The 16,626-nt window shown below is 32.0% G+C and overlaps 2 protein-coding genes across 2 annotated transcripts; both read left to right on the forward strand.

Moving 5' to 3' along the window:
• The first annotated feature begins 2,937 nt into the window (after positions 1 to 2,937).
• LOC146955980 (auxin-responsive protein SAUR32-like) lies at positions 2,938 to 3,649 on the forward strand. The gene has a single exon (XM_085725407.1). The coding sequence runs from the start codon at positions 2,994 to 2,996 to the stop codon at positions 3,312 to 3,314; it is 321 nt and encodes a 106-aa protein (XP_085581533.1). The 5' UTR covers positions 2,938 to 2,993; the 3' UTR covers positions 3,315 to 3,649.
• Positions 3,650 to 5,241: 1,592 nt separating this feature from the next.
• Positions 5,242 to 5,696, forward strand: LOC146955981 (auxin-induced protein 6B-like). The gene has a single exon (XM_085725412.1). It carries the CDS (start codon positions 5,319 to 5,321, stop codon positions 5,643 to 5,645), a length of 327 nt encoding a protein of 108 aa, XP_085581538.1. The 5' UTR covers positions 5,242 to 5,318; the 3' UTR covers positions 5,646 to 5,696.
• The last annotated feature ends 10,930 nt before the right edge of the window (positions 5,697 to 16,626 follow it).

Raw genomic sequence — 16,626 nt, forward strand, 5'->3', positions numbered from 1 at the left:
CTCAGATTTGCATCAGATTCGCATCAAACTTTGCATCAAATTCGAATCAGATTTTCCATTCTTTGTGTTGAAGATTATTCTGTATCTAATAGTTAAAGTGGTATGGGTTTGTTATTTTGAAGATTCATGAATATGGGTTGAAGAGATATGGGCTTGTTCTAGTTATTGTGAGGGTGATGTAGTTATTGTTGTTTGAACGTGAGGTGTTATGGTTCTGACTGAGAAATTGAATGGAGTTTTATGTGTTTAAACTTTAAAGCCTTGGTGAATATTTGCAGAGAAAATAGTTATGGATTGAAGATGGTTGGGTTTGTGTTGAACCTGATGAAGAAGATGAATTAAATAATAATTTTAGAATTTTAAATTTTTTTTTTTCTTATTTCAGTTTTATTTAATTTAAAATTAATAAGAAAAAAAGCCACATGGAATTAATTAATTACACAAAAATGAAAAAAAATATCTAGTCAGCATGCCACATTGGAAGATTATGCTGATATGTTTAAGTAAGAGACTAAAAGTGGAAGAATTTTAAATGAAAGGGACAGAATCTAAATTATTATTTTTACAGAGACTAAAATTGGAATTCGCTCATATTACAGGGACCAAAAGCGGTATTAACCCAAAAATTTATCCTAGAATTGGTGGGTCTGTAGATTTAACGATAGTGCTTAACATACTTGCTATTGAATATTATTATTGTTGCATTCTGTGTGTATTTCATCTATTCGTAAAATAAAATTTTAATTTATTATTCATCATGGCGTGATGTGACTAAACTATACTCCCTCCGATCCTATATATATGAAACAATTGACTTTTTAGATACATTGGATAATTGATGTATTTGATCTATATTCTAGATTGGATACATCAATTATCAAATGTATCTAAAAAGTCAATTGTTTCTTATATATAGGACCGGAGGGAGTATTTGGTTGTCACTAAAGTGTGTAGCGATAGAAAAGAGCCGTAGGCAAAACATATGCGTGGTTTGATTAAACTCTATACCTATGGTCAAAATTTGTAGGTAAAGCCAAAATGTTTTGTCTGATGGGAGAAATCTCGGCACTATAGGATATATTGACGGAAAAATTCCGTAGGCATAGAAAACTATTGACTATGAAAAAAAAAAACTGCCGTCGGTATAGGTATTTAGTACTATACCTACGGTAAAATGACTTTTCTTTATATAAATATACAATTCAGTAGTGTGTCAAAAAATCACATAAAAAAGACATAAATCTTCTGGGAAAATTCAAACCTCCTAACCCCAAATTCCCCAAATTCAATTTCGATTTTTTGGGAAAATTGGGAATATTCGATTTCCCCCAATTGGGAAGATTCGATTTCCCCAAATTGATGAATTTTCTCCCAAATTCATCAATACTTTTTTATTAGTAACGAATTGTTTATAGAGGATTTAGAACTATGATTTAACCCTTAATCTTTTACAAACCTGGGCATTTCTATAACCATGTCAATTCGATTTTCTTTTTCTTCTATTAGCCATCCAAGAATCAGAAAGAGCAATCAAACTTTTTCTTTTTGTCTTGAATATGAACAGTTTAGAATGAAAGTTGGAGAATAGAGAAAGAGGAGGGGAGTATCGCTGATTGCTTTGAGTGGTGTTTAAATCTGAGTAATTCATTTTAATTTAAAGGCTGCAATATCTAATCCCATGGTTCATGTTTATTCATACTCTTTTTATCAAGTTTGTTGAATTTTTATGGGTTTGTTAATGAAGTTCGTGAAGGAAGATGATGAATTTTCTGAGTTTGGCGATGAATGCAATGAATTCTGGGTTCGAGGATGAAAGATTAACAGTTTTTGACAAAAGTTAACGGATTGGATTTAATTGGCTAACGGATTATAAGTTAAGGGACCAAAACGTAACGTTCATAAATAACTTATGGGATCAAAATGTAACCAACAAATAACTTAAGGGACCAAATGATTAATTAAGCCTTGAAACAATTTATTTAATTGTATGTGTCTGGCCTTAGATTATGAATGCTATTTTTCATGGTTTACCGAACAAAATCTGTACTATATGCTTGTATAATTCAATTGAGTTTATAATTAGAATTTACTAGCAAGCTAGAGCTTGGTGCATTCACCCGATCTTTCAACATTCTGATTCATTTTCTCGAAAATGATTCAAATCACCATTCAAAAAAAAGTTTTCAATTACACATATCTTTGCTTAGTCCAAAATATCTTTGCTTCATTCAATCTATCAAAAGAAAGTCTTTGGTTAGTCCAAAATATCTGTGCAATGAAAGAGTTTTCAATCATACTATTTTGTTATCACTTTGTCCAAAATATCTTTGCCCTAGTTTGAAACATTCACATCAACAAAATATCTTTGTTGGTTTGTATTAATTGGTCAAACAAATATATTGATAAAGCCATGAACAAGTAATAGATACTTGAATTCCTTAAGTATGCGGTTAGATGTTTTTGATCAATATATAAAAAACATATACATTGAGGGATGTCGATTTAAAAATATCTCATTTATCCGCTGAAATTAGTCTCTGCAATTATATACATGTATACTTTTGTGAATGGTTAACCTTTGATTGCAATTAGAGATTTCCTTTATTGTTCATAAATTATACTGAAATAGAAGCAAACATGCAACAAACTGCGCCGCTAATCTAAACAAAATAAGAGCTTTTTGCCTAATGAGATGGAATATATCCGGGGACAACAAATTTTTGGCCCACCCTGCCCTCCCTTCAAATAAGAGCTTTTTGCCTAATGAGATGGAAGTAATTGACATATCATATAATGACATTAATGAATGCAGTGTATAGAGCTAGACACACCAGTACAATACCGGACATTATGTAGCTACGCACTTGTTCTCAATTAGCATATAAATAGCCACACTCTATACATGATATTATATTCCTATATCTCTTAATAATCAGATACTACATTGTTAATAGTTCTCTAATTATTTTCAATTAACTGTTTCAATATTCAAGATGCTTAGTTCTTTTGTTGGTAAAGTACAAAAGAGTTTATCACTCTTTGTACCAAGAAAGCATGCATTGAGCTACTGGAGTGAAGATCATGCCACAACTGGGGTTGCCGATGATGTCATGAAAGGTTACTTTGCTGTTCTTGCAAAGAAGGGTGTAGAAACTAGAAGGTTTGTTGTTGGATTAGATTACTTAATTGATCCTACTTTTTTGGGATTGCTTGATGATGCTTGGGAGGAGTATGATTTCAGACAGAAGGGAACTCTTGTGGTTCCATGTAGGCCTATAGAATTACAGAACATTTTAGATGGTCGGAAAACATAGAGAAGACACAACACCGTTGAAGGAAATGACCATATTCCGGAGTCAAGATCCTCTTTAATTCTGTAAAGAAATGAATGATTCCATTAACGAGAGATAGACGTAAACATGAAATTGTTAGGCTACATTTTAAAAATTATTTTTAAACATGAGTCCTATCAAATCCTGATTTATGTCTTTCTTTCTTCTAATGTAGTCATCTTACTAAAGGAGAAGAACAACTACTCTAAGGTCTAGGAATATCAAAGATATTGCTTGGCCAATCTATTTTTAAGTTTCATCTATAGTTTATAAATTGTTGCACCAATAAGATGTGAGTGCATCTACGTGCTGGCGATGATAAATTAATTGATAGTAAACTTGCTTGAAAAAAATGAAGGCTTTGTTTAGATTGAGTATTTAATTTTAGGTGTTAAGTCTATATTTTCATTTCCGTGAAGAAATAAATGATTCAATCTAAGAGATAAATATAAATAGAAATTGGTAGGATGATATTTTTAAAATTACTTTTAAATGACTCTTATCAAATCCATTTTTGTGTCTTTCTTTCTACAAAATAAGAATGGACAAAATCCCATTCTCGGCCATATCCGGTGTCGTGATTGTCTTTTATAGTAGTTGTCATTTTTTCTCTTAAAAAAAAGAACAACAGCTACTATAAAAGTTAGGTTTTATCTAATATGCATACATGCATACATGTCTTTTTCACTATTATATCACATCATACCTCATTTGATTTAATAATGAAATTTATTGATCAAATGGTGGAAACTATTTGTGCATGATCTAAAATTTGTCCACATGCACCATAAAATTGACCTAAATTTAATAAAATTTGTTATGTTTGTGACCATAGATATGTTTCTTAGCCATCAATCAATTTGCTGCTCTCTCCATTTAATTTTCCCTTGCTTCCAACTACCCCAAGTAGCTCCACAAGCTTCCACCCTTTGCCTCTTCAACCCTCGAAATGTCTTCCTCCCTCTTGAGGATCCATGCATCCAACTACACTAGGATTTTAGGTAGTTCCACAAGTACGGGTTGAGGGTTACACACGAGGTTCAAGGGTTGACCTTTCCTACAACGGCAGAAGGCGACTCCCAAGGTCGAGGGTTACCCACGTCCGTACTAACAGGTACGATTGTTAGGATAAGGTTTGTCAGCCAAGCCCTACCTAACTCCATGTCTATTGTTCTCCCGCTGTCTGTACTCTCTCTTGAAATCCGATCCCATTGCTTTCCTAGGTCTATTACTCCCCTCAGTCCACTCTCCCATATCCCATCTCCTTTGCGCCTCCCTATCATATATTATTATTTTCAGTGCATTTTATTTTTTTTAAAAATAATATTTTGGGCCCCAAAATTGGGGAGGCCCAGCTCCATTGAGCAGTTCGCACCTCCCCAGGGACGGCCCTGACTAAAGGCCCCATTTTCATTGCAGATATAACTAGTAACATATGCTGTATAATTCAATAAAACGGTTAGCTATATAGGGGCCGGAGTGGACATACATTTCTCATTCACTCATAATTTATCAATCATTATTTCCCTTCTGAATATCATTCAACTTTTTGGTATGTTGAATATTATTAAAAAAAGTTGGAATATAATTTTGGTATGTTGAATATTATTAAAAAAGTTGGAATATAATTTTGGTATGTTGAATATAAAAAAAGTTGAAAAATAAAAAACTATTACACTTGACCCAAAAAAAAAGTTCATGCTTTTGAATAATATTCAAACGTCCATGCTTTTGATACTGTTCAACATACCAAAATTATTTTCCAACTTTTTTATATTCAACATACCAAAATTATATTCCAAGTTTGTTAATATTCAACATAACCAAGTGTAATATTGTGTTCTCGCTCAGCATAAATAGCCAAACTCAGCTAATAAAATTATATTCCATCCTTCAAAAAAAAAAATTATATTCCAATCTTCAATTAATAATTCAAATACCACATTGTTCTCTAATAATTTACTATTAATTCTTTCCATATTCAAGATGCTTAGTTCATTTGCTGAGAAGGTACAAAAGAGTTTATCAGTCTTTGTACCAAGAAAGCATGCATTGAGCTACTGGAATGAAGATCATGCCACAACCACAAGTGAGCTTGCTGATGATGTTATGAAAGGTTATTTTGCTGTTCTTGCAAAGAAGGGTGTAGAAACTAGAAGGTTTCTTGTTGCGTTAGATTACTTAACTGATCCTTCTTTTTTGGGATTGCTTGATGATGCTAGGGAGGAGTATGGTTTCAGACAGAAGGGAACTCTTGTTGTTCCGTGTCGGCCGATTGACTTACAGAACATTCTAGATGGTCGGAAAACATAGAGAAGATAAAACATGTAGTGGCGATTTGTAGTTGCTAAATTATATGAAGGCATTGTGTTTGGATGTTTGCTACTAATTCTTTTACCTTTTAATTCTATTTATACGGTAAGACTTGTGAAAAGTTATAGAGGTTCAGTTCAGTTATGTTCTTGTGTAAAAAGCACTTAAAACATTTTTTATAAGGAATCTCTAAGAATAAAATAGAATAAAATACATCTAACTGTCTTTTGGTTGAAATAACGTTTAAATATCTGCTTTGTATTTAAGCATATCTCAAAAGAAAAGGGAAGGGTTCAATGATAAGCTCAAAAAAGTACAAGGAGATCTTGAGAACAAATGACTTAAATAGCTTTAAAACATACTCCCTCCGTTTCAAAATAAGTGTCACTTTAGCCAAAAAAATTTGTTTCAAAATAAATGTCACTTTACATTTCCAATACAACTTTAATTTTTTTTTCCAACTTTACCCTCAATAAATACTTTAACTTTTCTCTCACACAATTTTCAATGCAACTTTAAGTTTGTCTTTTTCTTATAAAGTAAGGGCAGTTTAGTAAAAATGTTATGTCTAATGATTATTTCATTTCATTCTTTAATCTGTGTGCAATTGGCTAAAGCGAAACTCATTTTGAAACGGAGGGAAATAACAACATTAACTACCAAACATTCTGAAACACTTCTTTGTAAACTACATTAGATGTAACATCAATATCTCCGCCTTCCTCGTTAATAAACAATATTTTTAGCCATTTATATCTCCACATTCCTCGTTAACAAACAATATTTTTAGCCATTTCTTGAAGTAACTCAAGACATGGAAATATACAACTGACCATAAGAAAAAACTGATTGGGGTAGATAAATTCCGGCCTGATTAAGAGAAAATTGATGTTTTTAAGACCTAAATCCATAAACTTGCTATGAGATACACCAAATCTAAATGGTATAGGGCTCAAGAAATTGTGCATATATGATGTGCCATTACGTAGATTTTATAAATATGACCATCATAGAAAATCTTATTACTTACAATTATAGGTTTCCCAAAATCGATAGCACTACTTGTCATTAATATTTGCACATATTAGAGGTTTTCTGGACCTAAAACTAAAGACTCTCTTAGAGATACACAATGGCTGAAAGTTGCGGATCTCAATTATGTGCTGTTTTCAAGACCTTAGACCATGGATTGCATGCCAAGAAAACTCGAGTAATTATTTTCTAAGTAATTATGAACAGGGGCGGAGCTAGGTGCAGCCCAGGGGATTCAACTGAACCCCCTCAATTTCATAATTTCTGCCCAATTATCTATGTTATTACCATATTGAACCCCCTGACATTTAGTCATTGCACCTCTTTTGAACCTATCAGCCTATCAAGTCTCCATAATTAAAGTGAAAACATAACATTTTAATTTTTAATTAAACCGCAATTGTGGGAATCGAACAGCTGAAGTCCAATGAAATTGCACTAATCCTTACCACTATACCAAATGAGCCCAAACGAAAAGTATTGCTCAGACTTGTATATAAGACATATTTTCACAAGTTATAAATAAATCCTGTAAGGTAAGTAAATTCTACTTACTATATTTAAATTATGTATTCTAGCACTTATATATTTATCATATAAAAAAATTTCATAATTTTTTCCATATACATACATAAACTATTAATAAATATTTAAGATAAATTTTCAAAATAACAACATTTATAATGAGCTTTTGTAAAAAAAAAACATTTATAATGAGCCGGTTATTCAACAATTTCAAAATATATATATATATATATATATATATATATATATATATATATATATATATATATATATATATATATATATATATATATATATCAAAGTTCAAAAGTCTGAACCCCCTGACCCAGGTTCCTGGCAACGCCCTTGATTATGAATTGATGTTTTTGAGACCTAAAACCATAGACTTGCTATGAGATACACCAAAATCCAAATTATTGGGTGGAAGTTTGATCATTTATTTATTTTTAAACTAAATCAAAACGTTTTTGTGTTTGTGTTTATTTTTAAAAAAGCTTTATTTTCTTTTATATCAGAACATGTTTGATGATTTAAAAGCTATTTGATGTGGTGAAATAAAGCTACAAATAAACCAACAGGTAGTCTCACATGGTGTTTAGTTGACAAATCTATGAAAAACCAAAAACTTGTCATAATATTGTAAAAAAAAAATATCCTAGAATTGGTTGGTCTGTAGATTTAATAGTAGTGCTTAACATACTTGCTATTGAATATTATTATTGCTGCATCCTGTGTGTCTTTCATCTATTTGTAAAATATAATTTTAATTAATTATTCATCATGGCGTGATGTGATTATATTGGTTGTCACTAAAGTGTGTAGTGATAGAAAAGAGCCTTAGGCAAAACATTAGCAAGTTTTGATTAAACCCTATACCTATGGTCAAAATCCGTAGCTAAAGCCATAATGTTTTGTCTGACGGGAGAAATATCATAGGTATAGCAAACTATTGACCACGGAAAAAAAAAATCCGTCTGTATAGATATTTAATTGGTTCTATACCTACAGTAAAATGACTTTTACCTGCGGTTGTTTGTTGTCACTAAAAGTCAAATTTCTTGTTGTGGTTATGTCAATTTCTGTACGGAATGTTTCCTCTAACTTTAAATGACCCCTCACAAATGGACGGTGCAATTATTCCAGCGAATTAGACGTCCTTAGGTTGGATAACAAGTTTTTTAAAAAAACACAATCATTTTTTTAGGGGAAAGCACTATCATTTTTATATGTTTGAATTGAGCATAGTATATGAATCAGTGTAGCTTACCTTAGCGAAGGATCTAGTTTTTCTATTATTTCAATGGAAAAACTTTATGAATATGATTATGGAAAAGAACACAAGTACTACACCCACAAGCTGGGATTTAGTACATGTGATAAATATATTTGAAAAATGATATTTGTACTACCATTTTGTGACAACTTTCTCTACTTTTTCACACCTCTACCTGTTCAATATACTTTTCTTTATATAAACATACAATCCAGCCTGTTAACAAATCACATCAAAAGACATAGATATCCTGAATGCTTACCCACACACAATGATTTTTATGAGAAAATTAAATCATTGAGAAGGATCTAGTATTTGTGCAAGTACATTTTCGTGCGAGTTTCCATGACAATGTATTATTGAGAAACACTTGTGTGGACCATGACCAAGAATTTTGGTTTGGTCAAACACACAAGTTTTTCTCCTTCTCTCTCTTCTCTTCTCTCTTCTACATGTTCTCTCTCTTCTCTCTTCTCTCTTTGTGTGTGACCAAACCAAAATTCTTGGTCTTGGTCCACACAAGATTTTCTCTGTATTATTATGCATGCACTGTACTATGTATGTTCTTGTCCTCAGGCCCCTACTCCCTAAACATACAATAAAAGTGTGTTTGTATACTAAAGGCCCCATTTGCTTTGCCGATATCTATAATGTAGGGGCCGGATGGACAGACATTTATCATTCACTCATAATTTATTAATCATTAGCTCCTTTCCCATTGCCATTTTCCATGATCTTACCATATAGTGGCAACACTCACAAATTGCGTGACAGTAACTACATAACCACCGACGTTAATTAGTTTAACTAGATCATCGTGCGATGCACGGGTCCTACCGACTAAACAAACATGAATAAATAATATTGAACATTAGAATTGTAGTGTAATAAATAATATTGTACATTAGAATTGTATTGTAATAAGTCATATGATAAAAATGTATTACATTAGTCATATCATAGTGACGTTAACAAAGTTCGAAAACCGTACATTTTACTTATCATACATTACAAAATACTACTTTTCTATAAACTACATTTGAAGTTACATCAGTATCATCACCATCTTCAACATTATTTTCAACCCATCTAGACTTTTGACCCGTGCCATTAAAAACACATAAAAGAACTTAAAAGCGTCTTTATATACCTTTGAGTGGCATTATTTTTTAAGGAACCTTGGAGTGGCATTTAAAAACTATATTTTAATATGCTTAATATTTCTAAACAAATTTTATAAATTTTTTTAATATTTCGGTATCTGATTCATGAGTCGACTAATCTAAGAGGTCGAGTTCCACCTTCATCTTGAAAACTTATTTTTGAAGTTCATAAGTTATGTTATATAAAGGACTTATGTCTGAACACCTTCAATTTTAATACACGTTTTCTTCCCATATATTTCCTTATATCATATTATTAACTTATCACATCTATCATTTCACTCTTTTTAATTTTTTTCTCACCGTAGGTAGATTTGAGTTTGGGTGTGCAAGAATCATTTTCCTAATATTATCATTGAAATAGTCGATACAAAATTATGTAAATGCTAATCTATATATCAACAAAATATATAGTATTGTTTCATTGTAGATATAAACTTGCAGCAAAATCCAACAATGTGATGAAATAGACGATATGATCATCGACTTATATAGAAACATAGAATAGTTTTATAAGAAAAAATTAAAGTCATGTTAAATCTTTACACACAATCAATAATAAATCACTTCTTTAACGTAACTCTTAATGTCAATCATTTTTAATAGATGCGTAGTTGTTTATTTTACTCAAAAATCATATCCGTATTTTTTTTAAAAGAGAACTATAGTAGTTAGCCTCTCAAATAGACCTAAGCCTTTTTTTATACAAACATATAATTGTATGATATTTTAAAGACTATATCATTACGTTTAAAATAAAAAAAAGACTAAAATTTAATGGCTTAAGTATGATATTTTTTTGTTTAGAGCAAATATAGTAAGAAATTGGATTATGTATGTTTAAATTTAATATTAAGTCCAACAATTTAAGGCTACATACAGTTGAAAAATATAAAAAATATTCATTACTGTTTTCATTTTTGACAGGATCTTCATCTCTCTGTTCTAATTTAGTGGAATTTGTAACCCATTCATGGAAAACTCAACCTGAAGACAACTTCAACGGCTAAAGTTATCCATGCAAGGCAAGAGTTTTAAGTTACACTAATAATTTACAATAATACATATTAAATGATTCGACTATAAAATAAATGTGGACCTCTAGCTTAAAACAGACCAAATGCTTACATTTTTTTTTTGAGAGACCAAATGCTTAATGTTTTTGGTCTATTTCTTTCCTCTTAAAAATTTCAAATTACTAACCTAATATTTACATGTCAGCTAACTTTAAAAGAAAAATTACATGTCAACTAATGTATCAAAAGTAAATCTGAAATGGTAACAAAAACCAATAAGGCAATAACATGGATGCACATGCCTAAAGAATATTAGGAGAATTTTGGCCAAAAGAATGTCATCAGAGGCCTTAAACATGAAAGGGTAGTTTCATTCTCATTAAGATCTACCAAACTGCAGAGAACTTGTTTGTCTTCACTCCTTTTCTTCATCATTGATTGAGTAGAATGTTGAGGATTTTTCTGCATTAAAACTATATATATAACAGATCTTTATAAAGACCATTTTCCTTGCAACCTTGCATATCATATTAGCAAACAAATTTCTTCATTCATTTTGCTTTCCTTCCATCATTCGTAAATTTCATTTCAGTAAAGCACACTTCCTTGTTATCCATTCTAACAGAAGCATTCCAAAGGCAATTACATATCAGCCACCAAAACAAATATGAAACTGAAAGTAAAAATCATCAACATAAAAAGCAAGAGATTGATCGCCATTGATACCTTTCCTGTTGTTTAATAATTGTGGTGAATATAATGAAAATGAGATTGAGGAGAGGGAGATCAAGATGTGACCTGAAGCGCAACCTCGGTTAGTGCGTTGACAGGTAGAGTTTGGCAAAAGTGTCGACAGGTAAAAATTGGCAAAAGCGTCATGCAGAAGCTCATTTTACTTGACGACATCGCATATGTTGTACTTCCTACAAATTGAACCAACTCACATCTAACTCAAACAATCATAGCAAAGAAGTAAAGATTCAGCAATAGATATAAAGACCAAAACCAAAATACTAAAAGACACAAAATGTAACATGAAACAAAGACATTTAAAAGTTTAATGCCAACAAAAACCACCGAGTAGCTAGTAACTAACTACTTAAATTTCATGTCTGGTGGCTCAATTTTTACCCAAACCAGTGTCGGCTTCTTATTCGTAGAACACTCTGCTATCCAGAAGATTATCTTTAGCATATTCTGCAGCACTTGACGACCTCTTTCTGACTTGTTTGCTCACCGGAGTTTCAATCACATCTGTATTGCTTGACAAATCACCATATTCCAACGTTCCCTGCAATCGATAACCAAATATTATCAGAAAAAATACATACATGCCTAAATACAAACGAAAATAATGGGTTATAGCACAGGTATTACCACTACAGGATTTTCATTTGTCAACTGAAACACATCCTTAGCAGACTTAATTCAAAGTAGCAAACATTTTGAATTTGATCTCCAAAATCAGAACCAAACATTGTATAAACCAAACAAATTTGGACCGACCAGGACAGTACTAACCCAAGTCAGAGAACACGAAATCAATTCAACAAAACACCACTAACTCAAATAATACAAACCGATGCAGCATACAATAGAAACACCGCACAACAGAAGGAAAACTGGAGGAAAACCCGCTACAACTAAGGATAACCAAATCTTATTATATTTGGGCTTAATCAAAATACTAAAAACTGAAAATAAAAACAGAGAGAACATGTGTACCGGTAAGGCAGTGGTATGACAAAAGGGTTTCAATAGTACGACCAGACATGTTGAATGCAAAAGATAAAAAAGATGAAAAGAAGATGCAAGGGTGTGGTTTGATCAAGCAAAGTATGCAGGTATTTATAGGAAGAATTGTGAAGAGATACCAGTGTATGCATTGGAAACGCTCAAAAAATATTAAAAGATGAGGAAGTTCAATGTATTCTAAAGCATGATTAGAAGGAACCGAAATATTAAAAGCTGAGAAATGCACTAAATGATTATATGGAACCGTTCAATTAGTCAGCAAAGAAGGCACTAAATGTTGCATGAAAATAGGGAATTTACATAACAATACCGAGGTTAATAGCTAGTAATTTCGAAATTGACAAACATAAGGAGTGAATGAGGGATAATTTGAATTTTAAATGGCACATCTGATGGAGGGAAATATTATTAGGGCTAACATCTTAGCAATTAATGATGGATACTTAGAGGGAAAAATGCTAGGTTTAACAATTGCTTAACGTAATAAGCTTTACAAGTAAGGGATTTTGTATCTTGTGGGTTTGTAGATTTTGTATCTTGTGGGTTTATGCTCGTCTATTGCATAAATTTAATTATTAACAAATTTTATTGATTAAAAAATAAAATTAGTTACATTTCTTTCAACAATTTTACGATTTTTAATTTGGTATGTTGAGTATTATTAACAATAGGATTCCCTGTTCATCTTGTGCAGGGAGCCTAGTGTGATATATAATATGTTATTTCAAAAAAAAAAAAAAAAGGATACGGTTATGTTTGGTTATGAAGAGACACACACATAGACAGAGATAAATTCTTAGGCATAAAATAAATTCAAGTGAATCTCTACCATTTTTAAAATGATAAAGTTTGAAGTATTATGTAGACAATTTTTTTTTATGATGTGTGTATACAATTTAAGTTAGTTTGAGTTTATATCCGAGTGGCTTGCTTAATTTGGCTTAACCTATCCCATAACATTGTTGGGTGTTGAGATAGGCTGGTGGCTTTTAAGTTATACGTATGTTTTCCTTGAGATGTCCTATGTAGTGTCTATTGCTTGAGATAATCTTTGGTTTTCCCATTTTATACCGTATTAAATGTTGCATTTAAGGCCAATTCTAAGATCTTTGGTGTCTTGAGTTAATTAAGAGAATGATGTTCTCATAATAATTGAAATTGTTTCCTTTTGTTTTTTGTTGCAAAATTATTAATGAGATTCCATTTTATCCTTAATTAATTCTTGCCTTCCGAAACGATCATAAGAAGATGCTAATAATTAAGGTTTTTATTGATAATAATTTTTTAAAGAAATCAAAACAAGATTACTTTTTTTTGTCTAGTAGTCTAGTAGCCGGAGCTCACACAATTAAACGTGGAGAAGTGGGGTGTCCGGGTTTCGAACCCCGACCCCTGTAATGTTCCTACCAACTGAGTTAAGCTCACGGTGACACACAAAAATTACTTAATCTTTTAAAAAAAATAACAAGATTACATAGCAATTATTAGTTGTTGAACTCTAGATTGCTACAATCTTGTTTCTCTAAGAATTGGAGGTTAACACACAAAAAAAAGAAGAGATTTTTACAATTTCAAATTAAAAAAATTTGTATCAGCAAAGTGAGTTAAAAGAGTGAAAACATTTTACCGATTAATCATGCTCTAGTGGTGAGACTTTTTTGTATTAGAAATGTTATTTAAACACAGTTTTTGGGACAAATACTTGACATATGGGTATTTTTGTCATTTCACCCCTCACTTTTCTCTCTCTTCTCTCTATCATCTCCTGTCACTCTCTGTCTTCCCCCGCTTCACCCTCTTTTCCCCCTCTCCTTCCAGTTCTCTCTCATCTCACCGACTATCACAGTTAATTCACTGGCGACCATTGTTTCTCTCTGCCTACCATCATCATGTTTGCCTCTCTATCTGCCCCTCATCCCTCTCCACCATCGCCTGTTACCACCAAAACCCAGATTTATCACCAATCACCGCCACATGCGTCATCTCTCCACCAAAACCCTGATCGGTCACCACCCCCACCTTCGGCGCCGCCTTCCTTCACTGTGCCTCTACCACCTCGATGTTACTCTCTCCTCTACTCTCTTTTTGTTCGACCCCAACCCACCATCATCCTCCTCACCACCATCGTCCATCCACCTTCTTCAGCCACCAGCACCTCATCGTCATCGACCTTGATGGTGGTCGGAAGATATATATATAGAGAGAGAGAGAGAGAGAGATCATGGGAGAGAAAGTGGGGAAAAAATATTGTATAAATATACCATTTTGTCGCATATGTGTAAGTTTTTTGTGTTTAAATAACATTCCTCTTTTTGTATTGGTCATCCAACACATTTACCACAAAGATAATAAAAAGAAATAAAATGATTACAAGATATCAAAGTGATTACAAGATTTAAAAATGAAGTATCAAATCTTTTAAGGTTTTTTCTTATCAAGGAAATAGAAATGTAACTCGGTTTTTTCATAAGTTTCAACCATTTGATGTTATCATATTCGAGACATTGTTGGACATTAAAAGTGAGCATCTCTCTGCCGAAATTCAAAGTTTATTTTGCCATTCTTTTGGAGTATATAGTCACTTTCGTTAGACCCAAAATCAGTTATGTAAATAGATATGCTAGTCATTAGTTGAAACAATTTATTTAATTATATATGTGTAGCCTTAGGCGATCACCCCTCCCATATGTCCTCAGGACCAACACTAGTTGCCTTAAATCATGTATGCTATTTTTTGTTGGTGATTTCGAAAATAATGGAATCACATTAGAAATAAAAGTTGTAACTCTTCACCAAGAGTTGTAACTCTTCATGGGAATCATTCATATACATTGGAACCTTTGGCAAAAGGGTGCTTAATGAACCTTAGCATTGATCCAAATGTATATGATTATAACCTTTGGCAAAGGGGTGCTTAATGAACCTTAGCATTGATTCAATTGTATATGATCATAACCTTTGGCAAAAGGGTGCTTAATGAATCATAACATTGATTCAAGTCAAAGGGGTGCTTTCTCTCATGTGAAGGGTCATATAATGCACTATAAAAGTTTGACATTTGGGCATTAATTTGACACACACAAGAAACAGAATTTTGTTACATTAACAACATAATTCTCCCTCGTTCTCTTGCTCTAAATCATCCATCAATTCTCTGATGCATGAGTGAATTGTTGGAACCATAAATCTGTAAATACTGTTAGGAGATACGTTTGGTGTGGTTGTGCAATACACGTCAAGGAACTCATAGTATAGTGAAGGGGATTCACCGGTCATTCATATTGCATCCAATATAAAATTATTGGTGGGTGCGAATCGAGCCTAAAGGTTAGTGTGGCAACCCCATGCACTTTGAGTTTTACATGCATAATCATTAAACTTTTCAGGTTTCAAGTGCTGCAGCATCTTCCCAACAATCAAGTTATATACACTTCATCATGTTCATCTTCAACATCTTTTTAGTCAAGTTATTGCAGCAGACCCCTGAATCAAAATATATAACATTTTTCACGGTTTACCGGACAAAACTGCACTATATGCTTGTATAATTCAATTGAATTTATAATTAGAATTTACTAGCAAGCCATTAGAGCTTGGTGCATTCACCCGAACTTTCAACATTGTGATTCATTTTCTCGAACATGATTCAAATTATCATTAAAAAAAAAAAGTTTTCAATTACATATCTTTTGCTTAGTCCAAAATATCTTTGCTTCATCCAATCTATCAAAAGAAAGTATTTGATTCGTCCAAAGTATATGTGCAATGAAAGAGTTTTCAATCATGCTATTTGGCAATCAGTATTTGATCGTTTGTCCAATGTATCAGAAAAAAAGTTCTCACTTTGTCCAAAATATCTTTGCCCTAGTTCGAAACATTCAAATCAACAAAATATATATCTTTTTTGGTCTTTGTTGGTTTTTATTAGCTGGTCAAACAAGTGTATCGATAAAGGCACATACAAGTGATAGATACTTGAATTCTTTAAAAATATATATATATATATATATATATATATATATATATATATATATTGAGAGATGTCGAATTAAAAATATCTCATTTATCAACTGAAATTAATTAGTCTATGCAATTATACACATATATAATTTTTTTAATGGTTAACCTTTGATTGCAATTTGTGGTTTCCTTCACTGTTCATAAATTATAAAGAAATGGAAGGCAAGCAACCAACAAGTTGCGTTGCTAATCCAAAC

Source organism: Medicago sativa, chromosome 1 (genome assembly GCF_051527215.1).
Source record: "Medicago sativa cultivar Bolivia chromosome 1, Bolivia_mono, whole genome shotgun sequence".
Lineage (NCBI taxonomy): Eukaryota > Viridiplantae > Streptophyta > Magnoliopsida > Fabales > Fabaceae > Medicago > Medicago sativa.